General features: G+C 33.3%; 3 protein-coding genes across 3 annotated transcripts; 1 reads left to right on the forward strand and 2 right to left on the reverse strand.

Moving 5' to 3' along the window:
• Nucleotides 1-317: 317 nt before the first annotated feature.
• Nucleotides 318-7,551, reverse strand: LOC112006504 (pentatricopeptide repeat-containing protein At1g71490). Its single transcript, XM_065760134.1, has 4 exons — nucleotides 7,180-7,551; nucleotides 6,547-6,682; nucleotides 5,783-5,859; nucleotides 318-3,088 (listed from the first exon to the last, which is right to left on the reverse strand). The coding sequence occupies exon 4, from the start codon at nucleotides 2,912-2,914 to the stop codon at nucleotides 707-709; it is 2,208 nt and encodes a 735-aa protein (XP_065616206.1). The 5' UTR covers nucleotides 2,915-3,088; nucleotides 5,783-5,859; nucleotides 6,547-6,682; nucleotides 7,180-7,551; the 3' UTR covers nucleotides 318-706.
• Nucleotides 7,552-9,050: 1,499 nt separating this feature from the next.
• LOC112006542 (uncharacterized) lies at nucleotides 9,051-17,296 on the forward strand. Its single transcript, XM_024038821.2, has 13 exons — nucleotides 9,051-9,264; nucleotides 10,245-10,379; nucleotides 10,556-10,582; nucleotides 11,366-11,456; nucleotides 11,654-11,697; nucleotides 12,004-12,102; nucleotides 12,564-12,621; nucleotides 12,738-12,790; nucleotides 13,105-13,206; nucleotides 14,371-14,436; nucleotides 15,068-15,189; nucleotides 15,585-15,756; nucleotides 16,831-17,296. Exons 1-13 carry the CDS (start codon nucleotides 9,133-9,135, stop codon nucleotides 16,897-16,899), a joined length of 1,170 nt encoding a protein of 389 aa, XP_023894589.1. The 5' UTR covers nucleotides 9,051-9,132; the 3' UTR covers nucleotides 16,900-17,296.
• A 4,307-nt stretch (nucleotides 17,297-21,603) lies between these two features.
• LOC111992015 (patatin-like protein 2) lies at nucleotides 21,604-23,470 on the reverse strand (the record flags this gene model as incomplete). Its single annotated transcript, XM_065766220.1, has 6 exons — nucleotides 21,604-21,781; nucleotides 21,873-22,045; nucleotides 22,189-22,470; nucleotides 22,554-22,715; nucleotides 22,844-23,027; nucleotides 23,238-23,470. Coding segments are annotated over 6 exons (1,098 nt in total), but the record flags the coding sequence as incomplete, so codon positions are not given.
• Nucleotides 23,471-25,250: the final 1,780 nt, after the last annotated feature.

The raw sequence follows: 25,250 nt of genomic DNA on the forward strand, positions 1-25,250 counted from the left end.
GAATCTCTTCTGTGTATTAAAATGCTAACGATTGCATGAAGACATATGCCAAAGGCATAAATTAGTCAACTGATTCCTTTGCATTTAAAAGGAGGAGGAAAAAGGACAAGTATCATCAACATTTAAATGATGACATTTCAGTATTGATCACCCAAAAAAAAAAATCAAATATAGCTCAAAGAAACTTTTTTTTTTTTGATAAGTGAAGTCTATACTCAGGTATGTTTTTAAAAATTACAATGTGAAATGTGAGTTCCCATTCAATACTGCTACATTATGAATGTACTATCAGTTTGGTCACTAACAAAAATGCTGTATTAATTCAGAGATGCACACCTGTTTTCATTAAGAAGTGCATTAATCATTTCTGCCCAAATAAAATAAGGGCAATGGAATTAGGTAAAATTGGAAACCATAAAAATACAGACCGCTGAAGCAATGAGCTCAAATCTGCTGCAAAATTAAAATAGCAAACTAATAAAGGTAGAAGTCATTCTCAAAGAGTGCCATGGGCAACCAAGGTCTCAAATTTTGAGCCCCAATGTTTCTGATTCCTGGGTTTTTTAGCATTCTCCTTGTAAACCCCATCTACAAAGAATATCTTCACTTCAAATAAGTTCAACAATTGTGGTTCTTTCTGTGCTTCTTTAAATGGCAATCTAAATCCATTTGAAACATGTTAGCAGTCCTTTGTTTAGTACAAATTCTATTGTTCATCATATTCCACAAAATTCACTTCTGACCCAAACTCCCCACTTGCTACATATCCCGCATCTTTCATTAGCTCATTTAATCCATCCAATAAAGTGTAAATTTCTTCCGCATGGGGGTTTGATGTGTCACCCACCATAAAGGGCGAAAATCCCAAGCCCACGTCGATCCAAGCACAGCCAGGAGCCTTCCTCACACCCAAATCCCTCATGGAAGTCCTAACCTCAGCTAGCATGTTCCAACGACCATCAGCAGCATACATATTGGCAATCAAGACGTAATAACCTGAATTTTCAGGCCTCATTTCTAACAGTTTCTCAGCTGCCCACTCCCCTAATTCTGTATTTCCATAAATCCGACAGGCTCCTATTAGAGTAGCCCACATGGCAGGAGTTGGCCTGTAAGGCATTGTTTTGATAATTTCTTTCGCTTTGTGCAACAAACCAGCCCTGCCAAATAGATCAACCATGCAAGAGTAATGCTCCAGTTGAGGACTTAAACCATAAACACAAGGCATTTTTTCAAACAGCCTCTGGCCTTGGATTACAAGACCAGAATGGCTACAAGCTGATAGAACCGCAACCATGGTTATATGGTCTGGTTTGATCTGGAACCTTTCCATCTCTTCAAATACTTTCAGTGCAGCTTGTCCCTCTCCCTGTATTCCAAATCCAGCAATCAAGGAAGTATAAGTCACCTCATCCCTTTTGCTTAACGAATCAAACACTCTTTTGGCTTCTAAAACTTTGCCCGACCTTGCATACATGTCTACAAGAGCATTCCACAAAAGCAAATAGTCCTTGAACTCTTCACGCTTTGTAATGTAGCAGTGGAACTCCTTCCCATGTTGCAGATTGGCCACTCGAGCACAGAGGGGAAGAATACTGGCAATTGTCACATAACTTGGTTCAATTCCAGAAAGCAACATCTCTCTAAATAGGAATGATGCTTCCTCTGATTGATCCATGTGGCTGTAGCCAGAAAGCATAGAATTCCAAGTAATTATACTCTTATTTTCTACCAATTGGAACAAAATATAGGCACGTCTTAGGTCTTTGCACCTAGAATACATAGTAATTAGTGCGTTCTTGACAGTATCAAACTCATCACAACAGCTACGAATTGCAGAACCATGAATTTCTTTTCCCAGTTTAATTGCCCCAATGTGGGAACATGCACCCAAACCAATAAGCATTGCCACAGAATCCAAAAGAACGCCACAAGTTCGCATCTGAGAAAGCAAATCAAGTGCTCCCTTAAAATTTCCAGTTCGCAAGCACCCACCAGCTATAGTATTCCAAGTTATGATATTCACTTCATTATTTGTAATCCTCATGCTTTCAAAAAGCTGAAATGCTTCCCCCCACATTCCCCTGGAGGCATAAGCAGATATGATTATGTTCCAAGAAACAGCATCCTTTTCTGGCATTTTGTCGAACAAGCTTCGAGCAATATCAATTTCCCCAAACCTCCCATACATGGAGACCAAGGCATTATGTACAAACAAGTTCCACCCAGCAGAGCTAGCATTAATAGAATTATGAACCTCCCTACCAAAACCCAAATCCAATTTTTCACCACAAGCCTTGAGAACAGATGGGTAAGTAAAATTATCTGGTCTAATCCCCTTATCCACCATTTCTTTATAGGCAGAGAGAGCCTCCCCGAAAATCCCATTCCTAACATAAGCAGAGATAAGCAAATTCCAAGGCAAAGGATGCAAAATACCTGAATTCGCAGCAATAGTACGGGCTTCAGCAAGGAGGTCAAAACTTGAGTAAAAAGTAACAAGCTTGGGAACCAAAATGGGGTGTTGTTCGAGACCCAAGGAGATAATCTGGGCATGAAGCTGCTGACCTTGTGGGAGTGATTTAAGGTTAGTGCAAGATAGAAGAAGAAAAGAGATGGGATGTAAGATAAGGTCATAAGAAGAAGAAGAGGCATGGAGCTGGATAAGAGAGAAGTTTTTGAATGCTTTTGATAGATGGCCTTGGCTTGCAAAGTCCTTGAGAGATGTAAAAAGGGAATTAATCATAGATTCATCACTGCTTGTGTTTGTTTCCGGGACAGAATCATTTGATTTGCATGATGTGGATGGCTTATTGTATTGTTCTGTACCTTGTCTCCATTTTCTAGGAATGTATTTCTGGATTTGAGATATAGAGATACCCCTTGGGATAAACCGAGATGGAGCAGGTGGCATACACTATAAATGTATGTGTGTGTGATGATAGCATGGTCAGTGAGAACAGACCGCATGGCTTCACCCACATTTGCAACATGTGGCTTGGAAAAATCCGCTCTCAGCTGACCCAATTTTTGCTTATTAACATCAAAGACTACTTCATTCAATCATGGACTGAAGGCAATACTTCCCCTGCAAAATCAGAGATAACGTAAGCTATGAATTAATCATTAGAGTGTTAGAGAAAGAACTCTTCACACTAATTCCCACATATGCCCAAAAACATTCTTCAATTGGGTTTTTTTTTATTTATTTAAATAATTCAATTGTTACCTCGCACACTCTCCTCATAAACGAGACCAAGCAATGCCACTAAACTACAAATTTCTTGCAAATTGGGTAAATTTAATTGAAATTCATATATTTTTGTTTTTAAGGGGTAAAAAACACAAATTTATTCTTTCTCTCTGTCATTCCATTTTCTCAACATGAAAATCAGACATATATAATCTTCAGAGATCACAAATATACTTATAAACATTATAATTCAAAGATCATTTGCGTTCAAAAAGAAATCAAATAAAATCACTTCTAAGTAATAATCATACAGGGAAGTAGATAGCAAAAATCAAACTTTAGAAACAACAGGAGGAAAAAAAAAAATTTGAACTTTGAGCAGTAACATTTTTGTTCAGTTTAACACAACCATGCAAAGTTTTTAAATTTATTTTTCTCAACAACCAAACAATTATTAGAGAAGAGTCTTAAGTAAAACAACAAAAACCATATTACCCAGAGGCGTACTCACCAGAGCCTATGCGTACCTCCAAAGAAACAAAATTATGGCCTGTTTGGAAGTTTAGAGAGGGAGGAGAGTAAAGGGGAGGAGAGTAATGGGAAGGAGAGTAGAGAGTAATAATTATCCTCCACCTTGTTTGGATGTTTTTAAAATTAGTAAGGGAAAGGAAAGTAATTAGCCATTTCTCTTGTTTGGATATTTTAAAAATTAAGACAGAAAAGAGAAGAAATAATTTAAATAGACAAATTTACCCCTATTTGAAAATAGACTTGCAACATTGGTCTATGATTAATTTGTTAAATTAAATAATTATGACTATAGCATTCAATTATTTTTTTTTTTGATAATTTTATTTTTCTAATGTGAATTAAATAATCAACATTGGTCTATGATTAAATATTTTTTCTGCTTTTTTATTATGCTAAAAAAACCATCCTTAATTGATAATAATTAAAATAAGAAAAAAATGTTTGGTTTGTTTGTTTACTGAAAAAATCAACAAAATATTGAATTTTGAGTGTTTCTTTCATTTTTTATTATTTTTTTTAATATTTTTTTATTTTCTTAGTACGTGAATTTAATTTTTTGAGGATTCGGAGAAGAATTGAGACCCAAAAAAACAAAAAAGTTGGGGAGAGTGACTCTATGAATTAACTCAAAAAATAAGATCTTACTATGTAATTTAAATTCAAGTGTTTGCCCACTTACTATTCAGAAAAGAAAGCAACTCAAAATTCTCAAGAGAATATCCCGCTAAATATTAAGCAATAGCACACAAATTTCAACCAAAACAAATGACAATAATTTCTAAAAAAAATGCAGAATTTCACACACTGAAACATTTTTTTTCATGACCATGCTTATCCGTTTAGGAACCAATGCCGCTTTGAATCATGACATGAGATACTGGAATTTTCCAAACATAGAGCCCATTGAGAATGCCTTGTCCATCTAATTAATAAAGCAAAATCTTTTTTTTATTTTAATAGAACAGGGTCTAAAACTTTCAATAAAAAATATCAAGATTCAAGTGGTCCAGCAACTAAGGCAAGTCCAAATCAGGCCAAAAAAGAGAGCCTAATCATTTACAAACAAGATTAAACCAGGGGCTGAAATTCCTGTACAATAACAAGACAATTTAAACTAGCACCTATACCAGTAAACAGTATTGAACAACTAGGGACACAACACAAAACCTAAGAAGTCAGCTCATGGAGTCAACGACATTGTATCATGCCAGACAACTAAGATGTGAAAAGCATAAAAATGAACGTAAGCAGACAAAGTCTTCAAGCCACTGAAAAAAGGATAGTGTTACAATGAGCTATGACCATATCTGTAATTGCTAACAGACTTGTTTCAGAAAGCAAAACTAAAAATAAACACAAGCTAGTGCCAAAGAAAAATTAATCCCAAGACTTTACAGTTCAATGATCAATTGAAAAGGTTTTTAGAAGCTGAAATTGTCTTGAAACATTTACTTGTCTAACTGTTAGAGAAATTTAAGGATCAGACATCATTGTGAACAATAGCTCCTTGCACTCTTCCACTGGATAGCCAATAAAAGCTCTCAACATATTTGGATTCTTAATAAGATAGAGATAAGCCCTCATTCGCAATCTAGAATCAATTCCTATCTCATCCAAGAGATGGAACACGTCTAAATCTAGTGTCCTGGAGATTGTAAAAACTACCGAACTGTCAAATTGTGACCACATTGTGAGTAACTCTTTGCAACTTTAAAATTCTAGTCCACATGCCTTGAATAAGAAAGAATCTTGTGGAAATTAATGTATATTTGGAAACAAAACCTAAGCCAGGAATGGAAGTTTTAACACTGAGGTTGTTCAGAATTTGAAACATTTCCTGGACATTTGAGATGTTTCAAACTACAAAACGAAACAGCAACAAGAAACAATGCAATGAAAGGATACTTAGAAATTTTAAACATTTTGAAAAGTAAATAACAAAAATTGGAAGTAATGCAGTCTTAAACATTTCCTGGAAGCTGAAGACATTTTGGACCACAAAACAAAACAAAAAAACAAGCGATTGAATGGAACCATATACAGAGTATTGGCAGTTACCTTAATGCCTTTACAGCAGTGACCCAGCTACCCTCACTTGTTGCAATGAGACCAAGACAAACATGATCAGCAACACCCTGCATGCAGAAAATCAAAAGGAATCAATCAGAGCAGTCCATCTTCTTGTACATTAATGCATGTTTTCATGATAAACTTTTCCTTTTGGACCAATGTAATATATCAGCCACTGCAAACTAGCTCATTGCATCAGTATTCTATATCAACAAAGGATGGTTTCACAATCTGTTGCAAACCAGCCATAAAAGGTTTCAACCACTGGCCGTGTGCTTCTAAATTTAATTTGAAGTGTCAAAAGATAACACATTCAACTGACACCTCAGAAGATCTCCTTGGACTTTGGCTTAGGCAACTATTAGGTGGGTTGTGGTTGCCTACATCTTAAATTCAGTTTTTGACTTAATAAAAAGAAAAAGAAAAAAAGAAAAAAGAAGCATCTGAGTATAATAACTCGTCTTCCAAATTAAGTTCAAATCAAGCACTTAAAAATGTTCATCAACCTATCAAAAAAATAATAATAATGTTCATCAAACATTACACAGGAAAGTTGACAGGACAACATCTATTAACCAGTTGTGACCTTCAAATATACATTGTCAGTTAAAATTTCCTCTCTACATCACTAGACAAGAAAATTTTCATTAACTTAAAATAACCTAATAGGAATTTAATCATGATATACTAGTGCTACAGCTTGACTATTTAGAATTTATTAACTAACAAAACAAATCAGTGTATGGACGTACTTTAGGTGGTGTAATCCGGTTATCTCCTTCAAGTACGATAGAACAATCACTCACTGAATTGGCTTGTAGATTGTGTTGGAGTGCCTCAATGGCATTGGGATTCCATTCGCAAGCATAAACTAGTTTTGCATTGGCCCTGATCAAGGAAGTTTAGCAATCAGGTCACTATTAGTGTACAAATGATCAAGCTGTTGAAATGATTGTAAAAGAGTAGACACCAAAATTTATCAAACACATTGTGAGTAACTCTTTGAAACTTTAAAATTCTAGTAAAAATAAAATAATAATAAAAAAACCCAAATCAGAAACCCATTCACAAAAAACAAGAAATTATCCAATAAAAATAAACAAGAAACACGGATCCATATATAGCTACAATATACAAATTTATGCAAGTTCACAATCTAGACTCACTCGAGTACTTTATCAAACACGTTATGAGCAATACTTTGAAACTTTAAAATTTAAGTAAAAAATGCAATCAGATCCGAACCCCACCCACAAATAACATGTTATTATCCCATAAAATCACAATTAATAAGAAATTACCCAATAAAATCACAATTTTAAGAACATAGTTATTTGATCCAACTCAAAAGAAACCCATGAAACAAAAAGAAAAACAGAGTTTACCTCTGAAATAAAGACCCAGGCGTGAGAGACGATTGATTGTGAAGAAGTTGTGTGAGAGAGAGACGGCGTGAAGTGTGGAAGAAATCGTGTGAGAGAGTGGCAGCAGAGTCTTCAAGACTGAGAGAGTTGAGAGAAATTTCAGACTAATGAGAGAAATAACGTGAATTTATTTTATAAACATCCAAACAGAGCATTAAGGTTCTCTCTCTGTATCCTTTCTTCCTTAGTTTTCCTGCTGTTTCTTGGGAACCAGACAGAAACCTTGTATCAGCGAGGTTTCTCGGCTTCTCAGTGAAAAGAAAGGGTTTTTGTGAGGGTTTAACAGCTAAGCCATAAAGGGGCCTCAAAAAAACCAAAACAAAAACAAGGGGTTTCAAACGACCTCAGCTTCTTTTTTTTTTGAAAGTGAAACGACTAGTAGCAAATGGCACACCTCTCAGTCTCATTATTATTACTATTATTATTATTACTACTATATACACACCTTATAATTTCAAATTTAAAGCCATGATGATTACTCTAGCGGCCAACAGGGGATGGTTCAATTGGTAAGTTTCGAGCACTTCATCTAACTCACTTAGATTTGAGTCCCGTTGTTAGCAGTCCTTTGTTGGTGGACATCCATAAAGGTTAGCTTGCGAGTCTTAACCTAAGCTCTTTACTCAGAGGCTAGCATAACTTAGGTAACCCCCATTTTTTTTAACCGAAAAACAAAAAAGGATGATAACTCTAGGGGTGTGGTGCAGCCAACCCAACGATCCACTAAAATTGACCTAATCCAACCCAACCCGATGGGACATGTGGACCTTTAAGAGTTAATAGGTTGGGTTAGGTTACCAAAATTATTTTTTACAACTTGTTGAGTCGGTGTAAGTCAGTAAATTCACAAATCTGTCTAGTCTAATTCATCACACCTATATTTAACATATATTTAAAATATGAGAAATGTTAATGGACACCGCAAGGTGTCTGTTAAGGATGATATATTGTGGGGTCCACCTAATAAAAAATTTGTATAAATTGATGAAATGAATTAAAATAGTTCTGAAGTAACAAGTGAAATTCAAAAGGTTTTCTTTATTTGCTATACACCTTATAAAATTGGTCAAATTTTGACAATAAGTTAACTTTATTGATATAAAGTTGTTTCTTAACTACCCTTAAAATATATATTTTATAATTTTATAATTTAATTATTATATGGTTTGATGCACTAACAAAATAGTTTGTGTTAGTTTGGTAATATGCTCAAGTTTGATTAGTTTATCAAATCAAGATTATAAATCTGCTATTATTTATTTTCGATAATCTTATAAATTTTTTGTTCTAATGTTTAATTTTTTTTTAATTAAAAAATAATCAACCGTAAGTTTAACCCGATCTACATGAGTTCGGTTGGGTTCATATTGAAAAAGAAAATCCCCAACTCAACCCCATCCACACCCTCTACTCTAAGCCAAAACACCAATCGACTCAAACTCTAAACCAAAAACTTTGCTGGTTAAGCTGACTCGAACCGTTCACAACCTCTCATTTGTTAGTAGTTGTGACTTGTGAGTGTCTGGTACAGTAGTGTGCACCACTCTTTTAAGTCTTAACAACCCAACAGCAACACACGATTACAGGCCACACGCCAGAGCCGCGTACCTAGGACCAAGTACAAGTACCGTTGGCAAGAGGGGGGCATTCTCGACATTTCAACTCAAATGTAACACCTCCACCGACCACAAAAATAATATAAAAAAAAAACACTTCGTAGCTCATTACTAAAAGCACAGTTGAACAAAAACAAAAGGAGTCACATACAGAGAGGCACCGATTTACTCCCTCGGTGTCTCCGCCACGAAAAAAAAAAAAAAAAAAAACAAATCCGTTTCTTTCTCTGAAAAAAAGCGAAAAGATCGTTACGGTTCCAAGCAAAGAGGAAAAAAACGCGGTCGTTTTGTTCTGGAAATGTCGGCGGTTTCGAATTTCGCGCCGTCCTGTTACGGCGGAGGGAGATCGGTTAGTTTTTCCGGGACGGCGACGGCGGCGGCAGAGTCGAAGTTCCGGCCCAATATGGCTTTGATTCCGAGGCCTTTTGAGGTACTAATTTCTAGAATTACGCAAAATCACAGTGAATTTATGCTTTGTGAGTCATTGATTTGTTGAGGAAATGTGCGTTGTAGCTCATAATTCAGTAATTTTAAGGATCAACAATATCTTTTACTTTGTTAATGGTTGTGACCTAGTATAGTTTGAAGTCAAATTGATTGAGACTCTGAATATTTTTAATTTATTTGGGTTTTTTGTGTGTTACCGAAAAAGTATTGAACTTGATGAATTTTCCAGAGTCGTGGGGGTTTTACGTCGAATGGGCACGGCCTCGTTTGAATGTAGTTTGTGCCATAAACTTGCAATGGAATTTACAGCTTTGAATTGTCTTATTTTGGTTCTACTGTAATTATGATCTAAATTATGTAAGGTTGAGTCTTCGAAGTCCTATGAGAAATACGAAAGAAGCGTTTTATTACTACTGTCATCAGTGAAATTGCTATTTAAAAAAAAAAATTAAAAACTATGAATCCTTAAATAATTTACTCGAAATGAAGGTAATATATGACTTGAAAGTGTAGTAGTTCCGGAGTATTGTGAGAATGAGGCAAATTTTTGTTTATTCTTGTTCATTATGTTTAGAAATGCTATGAGTTAATGACAGCTGTAAAGAACTTGCAAACACTAAGATATGCTTAGCCCGTCAAGGGTGAAAAGCCTCTGGATTACCCAATAATTGGTTGTGACGGGTGGGGTTTGTTGCCTATAAGAGTTTGATTAACAATGAGGATTGTTATACAGTATGTTCTGTGAGATGCAACTAATCTATGTAAAGTTTCCCTACATCACTAAAAAAAACACTAAAATATAAAGTTTCAATTTAGCAATATGTAAGAATGATACAATTATGCTACACTAGTTCCAATGTGGCCATTGGTAATGTAACCATGTCATTAATAGTAGGTTTTTTTTTTTTTTTACTCTTGGATGACTGACTGACTGACTTATTACTTAACACTTCCTCATTGTAGAATGACAAGTTCCTCGTCTCTCGTTTAGCTCTTCGTCAATCCAGCAGGGCAACTAAAGATTTAACTGTACGTATGGCAATAGTAGATGAGAGGCTTGCTCGTAGGGGAAATGTGGGGAAGACTTCTGAAATCTTGGTAACTGAACTAACTTTTGGACTTGCAATATTAGTTTACAATGATTTTATAAGGTGCAAGACATCCAGAAGCTTGATGCTTACTGCTGATGTTGTTGTGTAGTATACAGTCAATAATTTTAAGATTACTGTTTGTGTCATTTCAACTCATTTGGCATTTCAATATTTTCTTTGCAGGCTTATGATCTTATTCAAGGAGCACTTGTAAGTCTTCATATGATTACTTTCATAAATAGTTGCCTTTATTGAGCTGTTGCTTCAACTCATTAAAAAAAGGGTGGGGGTACAAAAGCTGTTGATTCTATTATGTTTTTTTTCAGTTGTTATACATTAGCTCCTACAATTACCATATTGCTCTGATTAGTTCCTAACTTATGATACTTCCTTCATCCTTGGTTGCCTCAATATGGTCGGCTGGTACAATTTTATACACTATGGTTTTCTTAATTTATCTTCTTTTATTTATTTATTATATACATAGGTTATTTTTTTCCTAATGTATCATTGTGAGGGACCTTAAACTAATAAATAGTTGCTTTGAGAATTTTTAACATGGATCTGTAATTATGTTATTCCTCAATAGGTTACATTGTTTCAATCTTGCATTCACATACAACATTATCGTTTCATTGATTGGGCATTTGATGCGTTTCATTAAAATGCATTAATCAACCACTATCATTTATGGTGTTGTGTTTTCTTTGTGCTATTTTTGGTAATATTTTCATGGAATGTTTGATTAACTGGAAATATTATGGACAATAATTAGGTTCAGACAAGTATCAGCATGTAAATAATTTGTTAGTTAGAAACTGAGACTTTTCAAATGGTCCCTGATCAAAAAGATCCAAGTTTTGCATTTATAAGAAGTGTGAAAAGCTTTTAAGTGCATCTTTTATGCTTCCAGAAAATATCATGTATTTGATAAATTTTCTCAGGTATTTTTCAAAAATTGTAATTTTTTATTATGATGTTATTGGTTTGCAGGTAAGATGGAGTTCTATAATGGACAGGTCATTTCCTGACCCACCAACAGCTGTTTTTCTGCATGGCATTCTAGGTAGCAGGAAGAACTGGGGTGGGTACTTTGTACTTTACATCTGCTGTAGATAATTTCATTGGTCCACCTAAATTTGTTCCCAAGCAGAGAGGAACAAAAGGAAAGATTTTTCATTTGACATCTTGATTGGTGGCCAACAACTTGATATGATATTTGGCATCTGTTTGTAAAGTTCCTGTAGAAATTAAGGAGTTGCATAATGGCTAATATTTCAGGTACCTTTGCACGGAAATTGGCCAAGGAATTTCCAACATGGCAGGTGCTTTTCTGAAATTGTGCTTGGTTGACATAAATAGAGTACCTTTTACATTTTGCAAAATATGGATAGGTTCCCTTCCACAAAATCTTTTTGTTGAAGTTACTACCCGTGCACTGCAGAATGTCGAACACCAGTTGTGTTCTGTTCCAATGCCACTTATTTGTAAAGTTGTGAATGAATCATAGTTTTTACCCATCTAAGCACCTTTTTTCCTGTTATGGCCCCTTTGTCATGGTTCTACTAGAACAACTTGGGACTTTCTGATTTCAAGTCAATCTTATTTGTTTCTCATATTCCTTTGGACAGTTTCTTTTAGTAGACTTGCGTTGCCACGGTGATTCAGCATCGATAAAGAAGAGGGGTCCGCATACTGTTGCTTCCACTGCTCTTGATGTCTTAAAGCTAGTAAGTATATTCTGAGTTTTGGCTATGTTTATTATGAAAGACACCTTCTTCCATATTTTAAATCAGCTAAAACAGAGTCTGATATGTCCTCACTATTGGCATTGCAATTCATTGGTGTTGCACTAATTACTACAGTTCAGGCAGTTGGGCATATCAGTTTTTCTTTTGGGTGCGATGGTGCTTCAAAATTGCATTCAACATAGTCGAGAGCTTAATAACCCCCCCCCCCCCCATTTTAATTGTTTTAAGGTTCCACAAGCCAAGTTCAATTGCTAATACATATGTGTGGGAACATGCATGATTTTCTGGATTATGTATACAGTTGTATACATCTTATCTTTCCATATTTTCTACCAGGATGTGTATTCTTTTTTGATCTTCTATAAAATGTAGACAAGCAACTTATTAAGTTAGGTATTTAAACTTTTCTTTTTGATTTTTATTCTTCATCTTTTGGCTAGGTTGGACAGCTAAGAATGACACCTCGAGTTCTAGTTGGCCATAGTTTTGGAGGGAAAGGTACTTTAATTATACTAACATGGAATATACCTTAATTTGAGAGAAATATACGTGGTAGTGTACTTACATATATTTCAGATGATGGTGCTTAGTTTGCTCTCTAACTTTTTATGCAGTTGCATTGAGCATGGTAGAGCAAGCTGCAAAACCTCTTGCACGACCAGTCAAAGTAAGCTCTCTGTTCCCTTTGAATTTGTTAAGGGACTTTAATAATTTGGACAAGAAAAATTACTGGAACTAAGAAAGTTCCAAGTACGTTTTTCGGTAGGTTTTGGGTCATGTAGAGAATTTATTAGAACTTTTGCTTTGAAGGTAATTGGGGCTATTCGAAACTTGAAATCATTATTGACATTTGAACCATGACTCTTGGCTAAACTTTAGTGGACCTTGACTGCCAAAGTAATGATATGCTTGTGCTTATTTCTCTTTTTGGTTTTCTAGTTTACATCGTCTTCCTTTTCTGTTTACAATTTATTTATATAGGTTTGGTCTCTAGATGCTACTCCTGGAAAGCTTCGATCTGGTGGAGATGGAGAGGATCATCCAGAAGAACTAATAGCATTTTTAAGTACATTGCCAAAGGAGGTCAGTATTTAGTCAATTGTTCAAAATTCTCTTTTGGATGCATCATGTATCCTTCCTCGAGACACCTCGAGACAGGGACCATGCAATTTTATCATTGCTTATATTATGTTTGACTTGAAGAAGTAAATCAATAGGGTAAGTATTCATTGGAAAAGTAAAAGAGGTTAGCAACTTGAGGGATCAATCTAAGCTATAGTCCTCCACTTCCTTTCTTTAGTTAAACTTATACTTTTCAAGAAAGATGAAGTAAGGAGGAGAGAGAGAGAGGGGGGGGGGGTTTGGCTAGGGTTTTCACCACACTAATGGCCTGTTTGGATGTTTAAAAAAGGAGGGGGAGTAGAGTAGAGGGAGGAAGAGTAATCTAATTACCTTGTTTGGAAGTTTTTTAAGGAAGGAGGGGGAGGGGTTTGGAGGGGTTTCAACTCCCTCTAGCCCCCCATTTTTAATTCCCCAAAATTGAAGAGATTTGGAGGGAGAGTAGAGTACATAAACTATTAACCAAGTAAATTATCTAATTTACCCTTATTATATTAACAAAATTACACAAGGGGAAGGGCTAATTACTCCTTTCCCCCTTATTAATTTTAAAAACATCCAAACAAGGTGGAGGGGAATCATTTTCCTCTACTCTCCTCCCCACTACTCTCCTCCCCTCTACTCCCCTCTACGCGCCGCCCTCTGGCTAAACTTCCAAACAAGCAATAAGGTTTCTAACCTTGTCACAAACTTCTCTTTATATCCTGCTACACGCAACTTGAGCCATTTTACCACATCATGGCACCAAGAAAATAATATTTCTTGCATTTGTTATATATATATATATATATATAGACAATAATTTGGATACCTGAAAGTTGAAGTTCTCAATGAAGGAGATCAAGGAGATAAAGAGTAAGTATTCATTAGAAAAGTAAAAGAGGTCACCAGATGAGGGGAAAAATTGAGGAAAGTTACCCTACTAACTACTAACTTTCACATGAAGTTACTAAAGTAAAAGATTTAGAGTTTGGCCAGCCATATTATCCTCAAACATATTCTGTTGTTGCCAAGAACAAAAGTCTGGCATTTTATGCTTACTATAAGGATTACTTTAAGGAGATACCTCCTTTTCCTTTCCTTTTGTAAGAATGATATTAATTATGCTACATCTTTCCTTTAATGAAGGTCTCCACAAAGCGGGATGTTGTAAATGCTCTCATTCAACAAGGATTTTCAAAAGATGTGGCACAGGTATTTATGAAACATCAATTCTGGCCTTAAAACTCTTACCTGAATTAAATTAATTTGAAGCTGGAAAAATGAGGCCTTGTTCATATATAGAATATCTTTCCGTATAATGGTTGACAGTTTTGGTTAATGCTTAATTAAAAGTCTTGTGATCTTGCAATTCTGTCCATTTCTATCCTGTATAAAGAAAATTTTGTAATTCTATTGTTTAAGGTGTATTTAGTATGTCTCCAGGACAATCCTCCATGTACCAGATATTTATTTCATTCTGAATTTAAGAGGTGTAAAAACATATTACAAAGTATTATAGTATTCAGCAGGGCACAGCTCCTTGTGGAAGAGTTCATGCGACTTGCTAACAATACAGCCTTTTTGCGTTGAGAATTTTTTTTTCTGGCCAATCACATTTAGTTTCTCTATAATGCAAGTTTATTTTGAAATTGTATTTAATTGTGACAATATGAAATGAGGAAGTCAGTGTATAATAAGCTTTGTAATAGTACCTATATAAAATACTAAAAATAAAGAACAGTTGCATCTTTTTCCTTTATTTGCTTCCTGATTTTTTTATTGCCCTTAGGTTTACTTTTGATGCCTCGATAAATTAATTCCTTACATCTTTCCTCTTGTGCAGTGGGTGGTAACTAACCTTCGAACAAATGGTTCTCCTGGTTCATCATCATCAAGCTTCTCATGGGTGTTTGACCTCAAGGGAATAGCTGAAATGTATCAATCCTATGAAGAAACAAATCTATGGTATTAATCTCTTGTTACTTTCTTAGTAGCGTGGATTATATCAAATATTGAGTTGGCCCTCTTGATACATTTTTTTGCCCAATGAGTCTCTTAGATACAAATGCACCTATCCTTCTCATTTGTTTAAGTTATATCCATACCATTGACTTCTTTGGGGGAGTATGGGACGTGCAGGAACTTTGCCATGAATATAAAAATATGTTGTCAATCTCAACGGACATATAGTTGTTAGATACACTGAACTCTAAATTTTTTTTTTAATCCTTTTGCTTTAACAATTTAGAATTTAAAATAGTAAAGGCAGAAGACAAACTTACGGTTTCACTTTTTGGGAAAAATGTAAATAGTTGATCCTAAAATAAATAAGCCTTCTCATCTTCTCTGAATAATTTTAGGAAAATTGTCGAAGATGTGCCTCAAGGTGTGCATGTTAATTTTTTGAAAGCTGAAAGGAGCCTGCACAGGTGGGCTCTTGAAGATCTCCAGAGAATTCATGCTGCTGAGGAAATTGCTGCTGAAGAGGGAGCTGGAGTTGAAATGCATGTCCTTGAAGATGCTGGCCATTGGGTATGTTGTTATCATGTACTTTTATCTGGTGATCCGCACAGTATGCTCTAAGTGGTGGGAACAATTGATATCCACTATTAATGTTTTGGAGGAAAAGAAGAAAGAACTAGAATTTCTTTTTATAAATTCCGTGATTGGGGTCATTATATATTCCATTGCAGCTTCCTTAAAATTACGGACACACCTTACGACAAATGATGGCCATGTGTTAAAATTGAGAGTTCTTTTAATGTTTCCTAGTCGCGGGTTGGCTTCAATGACTTATAGGCCAACATGACAGTGATAGTCCATTAACAACCTTATTAACTAGGGTGAAAAAGTGATAATATTTAATGTTCTCGATTTATTTTGGACAGAAACTTTTAAATTCTCTTAAGCAAATATTTCTCTTTATATGTTCTCCATTGGATTTTGATATGATGGTAATGTCCAAGTTGGGCAGGCTATTGTTCCTTGACAGCATAAAGAAAAATTGTCCTTGCTTCATGCATAAGATTAACTTTAGATGGGGCTTGAAAAGGCGGCATTTGACATGTATTCTTGGAGCCATGTAACTTAAAATTTATGAAAAAAATCACTTGCATATTAACTTTAGATAGGTATCTTTTTTGTTCCCATCTCTTTCCAGTGGTCATAGGCCAGTTTTTGGTGCACATCAACTTTACACCCAGTGATGTAAAACAAACAGAAAATAAAAATCAAATCACTGTTCAATTATATATTTATTTGCTGCTATGTCATAAACAAATAGATGACAAGACTACTAGCACCTCCTCCCCTTAAGAATGGGGCGGTTACCAACAAGTGGTGGTCATTTTAGCTTCTTCGCAAATGTTAAAGATGTGTAATTTTAGCTTAGAGGTTAATTTAATATTTTCACTAGCACACAAGAACTCAACCTGCTACTTTGCAGGCTTGTGTCAGTGTGAGATACATGAATAATATCACCAACTCTAAGCATTGTATCAAATGGAAATGTTGAGTGCAGTTTGTGTACGGGCTTAAGTAATGGGCTACATTTCCTTTTCTTTTTTGAAGTAATTGATTACATTTTCAAATGCCTTATTTTAACAGGTACAAGCGGATAACCCAGATGGGCTCTTTAGGATTCTTTCGTCTTCTTTCAAGGGAATAAAAACCTAAGGAATCTCAAGGTTATTGTCACTTTCAGTTCAGAGTTAGTTGGCCTTCAAACACAAGCATCTGTCACATATATTCCTTTTCCAGCAGGAGGTTATCAGATGATCGTATGTATCTACTGTATTATAACAATTTTGTATATCTCTTTTCATTCTTTGTTTTTCCTTTTCTTTTCTTTTTCCTTAGCCTTTTAGTCCTCCACCCGTTTTTCTCATCATCTTTCCAACTGTATTAACAATTTATAATGATCTATATATCTATCTATCTTTTCTGTATATGGCACTGTGGTTAGTCTACACAGTAGTGATTGCAAAAGAAGGTAAAAGCAGATGATCTGTGAACAATGCTATATGTTTTTGGAGGAAAAGAAGAAAGAAATGGAAGAGCTTTTATAATTCCATGATTATGGTCATTATATATATTCATAGCACTTTCCTTTAATTAAGGACACCTTGCAACAAACGGTAGCAATGTTTTCAAATTGAAAGTTCATTTTAAAGTTTTCTATTCACTGTTTGGCTTTAATGGCTTATGGCCCAACATGACCGTGATGGTCCATGAACAAATTTATCAAATTGAAAGGTGATAATATTTAACATTCTCAATTCATTTTGTACAGAAACTTTTAAATTTGCACCAACAAATTCTTATAAGTGAATATTTCTTCTTTTATGTTCTCTGCTAGATTCCGAAATGATGGTAATGTCCAAGTTGGGTAGGCTATTGTTCCTTGACAACATAAAAGAAAAATTGTCCTTGCTGCATACATAAGATATTAACTTTAGATGGAGCTTTTTCAAGCTCCATCTGAAGTGTATCTGGGAGCCATGTAACTTATAATTTATGAAGAAATCACTTGCATATTAATGTTAGATATCTTTTTTGTTCCCATCTATCGGGGAGCCCATTGTTTGCTGCTACGACATAAATACCTTTGAAGAACCCATCATGCTACTTATTTTAGTTATTTCACTCTAATCGTTGTATCAAATGAAAATGTTAGTGCAGTTTGTGTATTTTCAAATGCCTAACCCCGAACTTTTTTCCCCCTAGACCTATAAGCACTTTGTGTACAGAGAAATGCTAATTCAGCTTCAACTAAAATTGCATGACATTGTAACCATCTTTAAATTTGTATGTATGAAGGCCCTTAACTTTAAATCTTTATCTTGAAGTAAACATACATGCATGAAATTGTAACCCTCTAAGTTTTAATACTTTAAATTGGTTTAAATCTTAAGTTTAACTTGTCTTGCAACTTCCTCCTTAAGATTTGTTTTAAGTATTTTTTTTCCCTCTATAATTGTAACACTTTTTTTAAAAAATTTATATATAATTCCATAGTAACAATAGAAGAAGGGGATTTAAACTTGAATGTTTCCATGAAAAATAACAAAAGGTGCCAACTAGTTGAACTATAAGGGGAAAAAAAAAAAGGATAATCTATTAAATAATAATAAGTTGATGGTTAAACCTTTTTTATTAGAGATAATTACAACATGGGGAGGTGTCAATTCAACTACAGGCCTTCGACAATTGACATTCAAACTTAAAAGTTTAGAAATATAGATATATATATATATATATATTTTGGGAAAGAGTAAGTGATAAGCTCAAGTTTAGCTAGTATTTAAACTAATATTAAATAAATAATTTTGAACTTTTAATATCTAATTCAGCTCATTTACATGCTTATGTGTGCGTGTGTGTGTGTGTGTATATTTGTCATAAGGAATTCATGTTTGATTGCAACATAAATATTTTCATAGTAAAATCATCCAAGTTATAGAAAAATCTTCATATATGGAAAATCAAAGTTTGATTAAAAATGAGATTAGTTTATTTAATATAATAAAACATAAAAGCAAAGAATATGGATAGTAAGAATTATGTTGTAATTTTCTTTTTAATAAATTCAATAGTTGCAATTGTACCCTTAGCACTCACTAATCATTTTTTTTAATTGAATAATAGGTGTTTGCACATAAAGGGTCTATTAAGTAAAATTTAGATTAACTTAAAATAAATAAATAAAAAAGCTTTTATGAGTTATAGTTAGTTTAATTGATAAAGTTTCTTATCGTTATAGGATGAAATTCTATCATATTTATTCAAAAAAGAAAAAAAAAATTGTTATTAAAAATAAGTTAGAGGGAGGATTTTGAAAAAAATGATGATGGGCCATTAAGTAAAACTTGCTCCTAAAATTGATTAATTTTGTTAATAAAATAAGTAAAAAGTGAGTGTTTTGAGTAATCCTTCCATTTAATAAAAATAAAACCATTTATTTTAAAAATAAATCCTTATGCCTAATAAAATCTAACCTATTTTTTAGAGATTGTAATTATTCTTAATGGCTGATAATAATAATAATAATAATAATTAAAACAAAAGTCCGGTCCAGTCCTCTTATTTTGTCTCTCCCTCCCTCGTTCACTCTCAGTTTAGTCTCAGCTTAATTTATATAAAGTATTAGGATTTTTTATTATCTTTATTTTTTTAATTACATTTTTGTCGTATTAATTATTTCTACTTATATTTGTGTTGACATTTTTAATATATGTCTATCTTTGTCATAGATGTTGATGAATGCCACAATATAAAGACTCCAAAACTCGGTAGACTTAACAATAATGGACTGCAATTGAGTAGATGAGATATTTGCAATCTATTTTCTGTTTAATCTCTCTTCCTCAACTCCAACTGATAACCCACCGCTACTCAAGGAGACCTGACTCACCCGAACCGATTCCTCTCCCCGATTGTCTACAGGTCCAGTTCTTGGGCACAAACCCGACTCATGGACAAACCCACAACCTCCAATCATGTAAGAAGGCTACTCTTGTAAGACTTAATGAGTGAGTACTACTTAAAAAGTTGGCAGAATTGGATCGTGAAATAGATGCATGATTTATTATAATAGTTAAATTGAAGATACTCTCACTAATCGTGTCAACAATTATTTTATGAATATATATATTACTAATGATGGTGTCTAGAACTCTTCGAGCACTTGACTATTTTCATCAATGTGTGTTATTTCCGGTCCATTCATAAGTCATAACAAGTAATTACAGGCTGAAATCCTTGACCGTGGTCCAAATATGCTCTTTTTGGTTTCAAATTTAGGACCTCTGTTATAAACATATTTTAATGATATGGGAAGGCTTGAAATTATGTGTGTGTATGTATATAATATATGAATTAACTGCCTTCTTTAGGCACATTGTACATATACTAACTGCAAGCTAACCATGGTAAGCGGTATTAGCCCAACTGAAGTGATTGCCATGACAAGGAAATAAAAGATAAACCCAGTCAATGTAAAGAGCAATTTAGTATATATATAAAAAAATAAAAAAATAAAAAAATTATAAATCATTCCATACACCAAATAATGCCTTGCCTTAGTTCTCTCTCTCTCTCTCTCTCTCTCTCTCTGACACACACACGCACACCTCCCTACCAATGACCTTTCATAGATTGAGAACTTTGTGCATTGGTTACTGACTTTTTTATTTTATAAAGCATGTGAATCAGACTAGTAGTTACATTTCATAAGAGGGGTTGTGAAAACAAACATGTAATAGATAGCTTTCATATTTGTTAGTTTGTTTTATGCAAGTTATGACCATATCAGATCTACTCTTTTTTCTTTTTCTTTTTGGTGACTATTTTTTAATGGATGTAGGTGAATTCCAACTATGACTATGTAGATGTGAATGATTCTGATGAAGAATTGGACATGGCATCAATGGTAACTACTCCTGAAGGTTCATAACAACTTGCTGCATATAAATTCATAATTTTGAATTGTTCATGTATTTTCCCTATGAATTTGTTGTATTTCAACTAGTATTTATGTAAGAGGTTTCTTGCCCTTGCTAGTTTCCCTTTTCAAATCTAAAATTATGTATTGAGCTCAAATAGAGCAGTTTTAGTAGAATTTGAGAGAAATACCTCCTTTTTTTTTTCTTTTTTTCTTTTTTATAAGAGGAAGAATTAGAATCAAGCAATCAAATTAAATGGCGAAACAAATTTATCTGTAGTGATGAAGCATATATTACACTCTTTATTGGTCTTTGCAAGTGATCTTTAATTACCAGCAATTGTATGAGGGGCTGCACAGCAATTTTACTGTTGTCCTTCTCGAATTATAAATGCTTGATGGATATTTATATCCAATTCCAGGTGAGACTTGGCTTTAGTTTACTAATTAAGGGTAAAGCAAGCAGAATTTCCTAGTTGGTTTCTCTATGTAACATGGTCCAAAAGAAATGGCCCAAGTCAGTATATCATACGTAAAAGTAGAAAGAACCACATTGACACTTGGTAGCTTTAAATGTTTAAACTAGCGAGAGATATTCCATAGAGCTGAGGGGAAGTTTAGAAAACATGCTCAAATTTGCGCTTGTGATAGGCTAGAATTTGATTATACCAAACTTGGGACCAATTTGAAGCCTGAGCATCACAAGAATACTGTGAAACCCAGCACTCTTCTCTAAATCAAACTTTGAAGGCCACGACCATTTGAGCAAAACCATTAGTTGCCCTTTAAATATTGCCTCAGAATAGCTGTGTCATTATGACATCGATCACATATCAGACTTATCCTTCAATCAATTTGGCTCATACCATTGACATAAGCATCAATATCATAGAGATAACAATAACTATCTTTTCCATATAAGTAAATTTTAAATCCAATGTGAGACACTTGCATGCTAATAACAACATAATTAGCATTTCAACTTTATTGATATTAATAGTCATAGACACTTCTTTTTTTCTGAAAATTATATCATTTGGAGTAGCCATTCTTTATTTTCCGTGTTGTGATCCTGCTTCAGCAAGCCTTTTATTCATGGATAAAACTTTAGCTGCACTGCATAGATAAGTAGAAACATGCAAAATCAGCATTTATGATATGATGCTAAGTTTCTGAAGATTCAAATACTACAAGAATAGTGACATACCTGCTGAGAGCCTCTCTATTTGTACCTTGATTAGTAGGCTCAAGAATTCCAGTATCCAAATTCACCCTCGAAACTGGTTTATCTAATAATTCCTCTCCAACTTTCACGAGATTATCCAAGTTTTCTTTGGTGGCAATATCCATAGACGAAATTGTTCTGTTTAATGTATCATCCTGCATTTGTTTTATGTGGTAGGTTAGAATGTAGATATATAATATATATATATATAATTAAATTTCTCAAGCTTTTTAAATCTTTTTTTTTTCTCTTTTGACATAATTTGTGGCTATATGACAAATGAATGATTAGTAAATACCTGAATTCGAAGATAATATTGTTGAGACTGAAAGATTTGAAGGTCAGTCCAAAGATCACTGTCCATTGAGTCTTTATGAGCTTCCATAAGTGTATCCACTAATGGACTTTCACCCTTATGGATCAACCATTGCTCCGAAGCCCACTTAGCCACTTCATTGGCATCATAGGTATTTTCTATTTTTTGTGAACCAGTTCCTAAGGAAACAACTAGAAAACGAACTTTGGCGATTACTTTGCTAGGAATGATTTCTTTTTTTGCTTCTTCAATAGCAAACTCAGTCTGCAAAGAACAAATACAAATGAATAAATATTTTTATTGCTAGTTTTGAAAACTAAAAAATAAAAATTAAATCTTCAAATTACCGGATTGTTAGCAGCAACACCACCATCAATTAGATTAAATTCCCTCACGCCCATTTTGGGATCATTGGTTTCAAAATAGTAAGCTGGAAGAAATGTTGGAGCAGCTGAAGTTCCTATGCATATATCTGAGAGCAAGGCATCCATGCTAGGATTCTTCTTCACCTTATAACCATGAAAAAAGACATTGTTAATATGGACACTGTTAAAAGACATTACATTCAAACATGAAAAGAACAATAATATATAACTGTAATAAAAAAAAAATTAAATTTTGAATGATGTAGACTAACCTTGTAACTAGAGAAGATAGTAGTTTGTCTTAGCTTGATATCATAGGTTGGAATCACTACATTTGTTAGTGTCTGGTGTAAATGGGTATCTCCTAACTTTTCTTTAAGGATTTTATGTAAATACTGGCCGTCATATTCTGGACCAGTCAATTTTTTGACCATCTCTATGGCTTTAGTAATTACCCTGTTGCTCAAGGAAATATATAGAAGGTTATATTAGATTAATAACTTAATATATATGTGTGTGTATGAGAAAAAATAATAATAAAACTATAACTTAATTAAACAATATTTTCTATAAAAATAAAAAATAAAAACAAAAACAAAACAAGCAAACCCCCTAAACATTAGTGGCATAGGTGTTGATGGTTTATATTTTATCATCAAGATTTACCTGTTATGTTGAGGGAAGATTTTAGGGCAGTGATCAAGATAGAAGTTTTTGATATCTTTTGCAGCAAACAAAGGGCGATTGTTTTCATTTGGGGCAGTTAGCATGCTAGTCACAAGTCCACCAGTGCTAGTCCCAGCAATTATATCAAAATAGTCAGCAATTCTTGCTTCCGGCCCATCCAGTTTCTGAACATAAGTTACATAACCAATTGAAATTTTTTTTTTAACAACAAGAAGAAGAAAACATTAAAAATAGCCTACTTTAAGAAGCCTTCTTTAGTGTATAGTGCCGATCAATTTCTTAGGGACTGAACTTTGGTATTCAAAAACAGGTTAAGCATTTTTTTTTTTTTTAAGAGAGAGAGAGAATATAAACAGGTTAAGTTAAACACAAAAGAGATACATACAGGTAAAAAAAAGTGACATATATATATATATATATATAGATGATTTTGACTTATAGGTATATTCGGTAATGGGTAAATTGAACTTTTATTCGCACACCAAAAAGAAAAGAAAAAAATTAATCAATTGAACTTTTACAACACCCTATATTATTGTCTACCATAACTACTAAAAATTGTACCAAATAAATACTAGGAACTAAGGGAAGACAGTTGACATTTTGACGAGTTGATTATCTAACCCATCTCAATCCTAGTAGACCAGCTTTGAGTTTTTAAAAAAAGTTTGGGGTAACAGTTTAAAATTTGATAAGGTAGACCAGATTTGAGTTTTCTAAAACAATAATTGTAGGCTACATAATTTTTTACAATATTTTTCACAACTATTTAATTAAAGTATCGTGATTGATTAAGCTTGTATCAAAACGAAACCACTTTAATAATCTATTTAATTTTCTGAAATCATTACAAAGAAAGTCATTGGTCTATTTTTTTTTAACCAAGTCTTACTCTTAGTTGCAAAATTTTAAGGTTGATTAGTTAAACTATTATATAAACTAGTCGCAGACCCGCGCATTGCGCGTGTTAATTTTTTAGATAAAATATTATTTTAGTCCCTAGAATTTATAAAGAGTTAAAAAAAAAAAAAAGTTTCATTATATTTTTCATAATCTTGTCTATAACATTTTTTCTATTATCATATATTTATTGGTTGATGATTTGCATAACATAGACATTAAATAAGAGGTAAAACTATTCATTGTGTATGAAGATTATGATTTTATATATATATATATATATATTTATATTTATATAATTCCCCTAGTTAGAGTTTGATTAGTTTTAAGTTTAAATTTTGTATTATAATATTTAATTTTTGATTATTGATTTAATTAAATGAATGTGATGGTTGATTTATTGCACTATAAAGTTTTCGATGTCCTTTGTATAGCCATCTCTATTTTATTTCTTATTCCTCTTGACCACCTTTTGATTTTCCAAATAACGGTTATTAATTGACGCTTGATTTCATTTCTTTTTTTCTTCCTTCATTTATTCTTTATTACTTTGTATGTTCCCTTGCTAGTTGTAAATTTTATGGTTATCAATAAAAAATAGATATCATAGATGGCTTAAATAGTTATAGATATAGTTACATTAGTGGTATGTCAAAGGTTTTTTTTTCCTTCTGAATTTTCAAGAAAATATGAAAGGCATTTCTCTAGTTTGATCTCAATCAATTAAGATATCCATAATATATTAAGGGAAATAATAATGAGCCTTAAATATTTTTAATGTATGAAGTGGTTAGGTTAGTAGTATGTCAAAGGTTTTATAAAAAAAAATTTAAAAATAATTCCAAGGAAATGTAAAATGCCTTTTTCATAAAAAAGAAATTGTGACTTTTTGAGTGGTAGAAATATGATTGTTTTACTTACCTTGTTTATAGATTTCATTATTAAGTTATAAACATCTAAATTAAAGTAAATGAACATATAAATGCAAAATCATATGTAAAGTTACAACAACACAAGATAAATATGTATAGATATATATATATATATAATTTTTTTTTTTTAATTCATGAATCATTATTTCACTGTTTACTT

The sequence above is a fragment of the Quercus suber genome, unplaced genomic scaffold (genome assembly GCF_002906115.3).
Source record: "Quercus suber isolate HL8 unplaced genomic scaffold, Cork oak 2.0 scaffold_2, whole genome shotgun sequence".
Lineage (NCBI taxonomy): Eukaryota > Viridiplantae > Streptophyta > Magnoliopsida > Fagales > Fagaceae > Quercus > Quercus suber.

What these genes read in the sequence shown, in the direction of transcription:
- LOC112006504 (XM_065760134.1), bottom strand. Translation starts at nt 2,914, where the DNA reads ATGCCACCTGCTCCATCTCGGTTTATCCCAAGGGGTATCTCTATATCT.
- LOC112006542 (XM_024038821.2), top strand. Translation starts at nt 9,133, where the DNA reads ATGTCGGCGGTTTCGAATTTCGCGCCGTCCTGTTACGGCGGAGGGAGA. An exon ending in TGATTCCGAGGCCTTTTGAG is followed by an intron (nt 9,265 to 10,244) that starts GTACTAATTTCT and finishes TCCTCATTGTAG; the next exon opens with AATGACAAGTTCCTCGTCTC. An exon ending in AGGAATTTCCAACATGGCAG is followed by an intron (nt 11,698 to 12,003) that starts GTGCTTTTCTGA and finishes TCCTTTGGACAG; the next exon opens with TTTCTTTTAGTAGACTTGCG.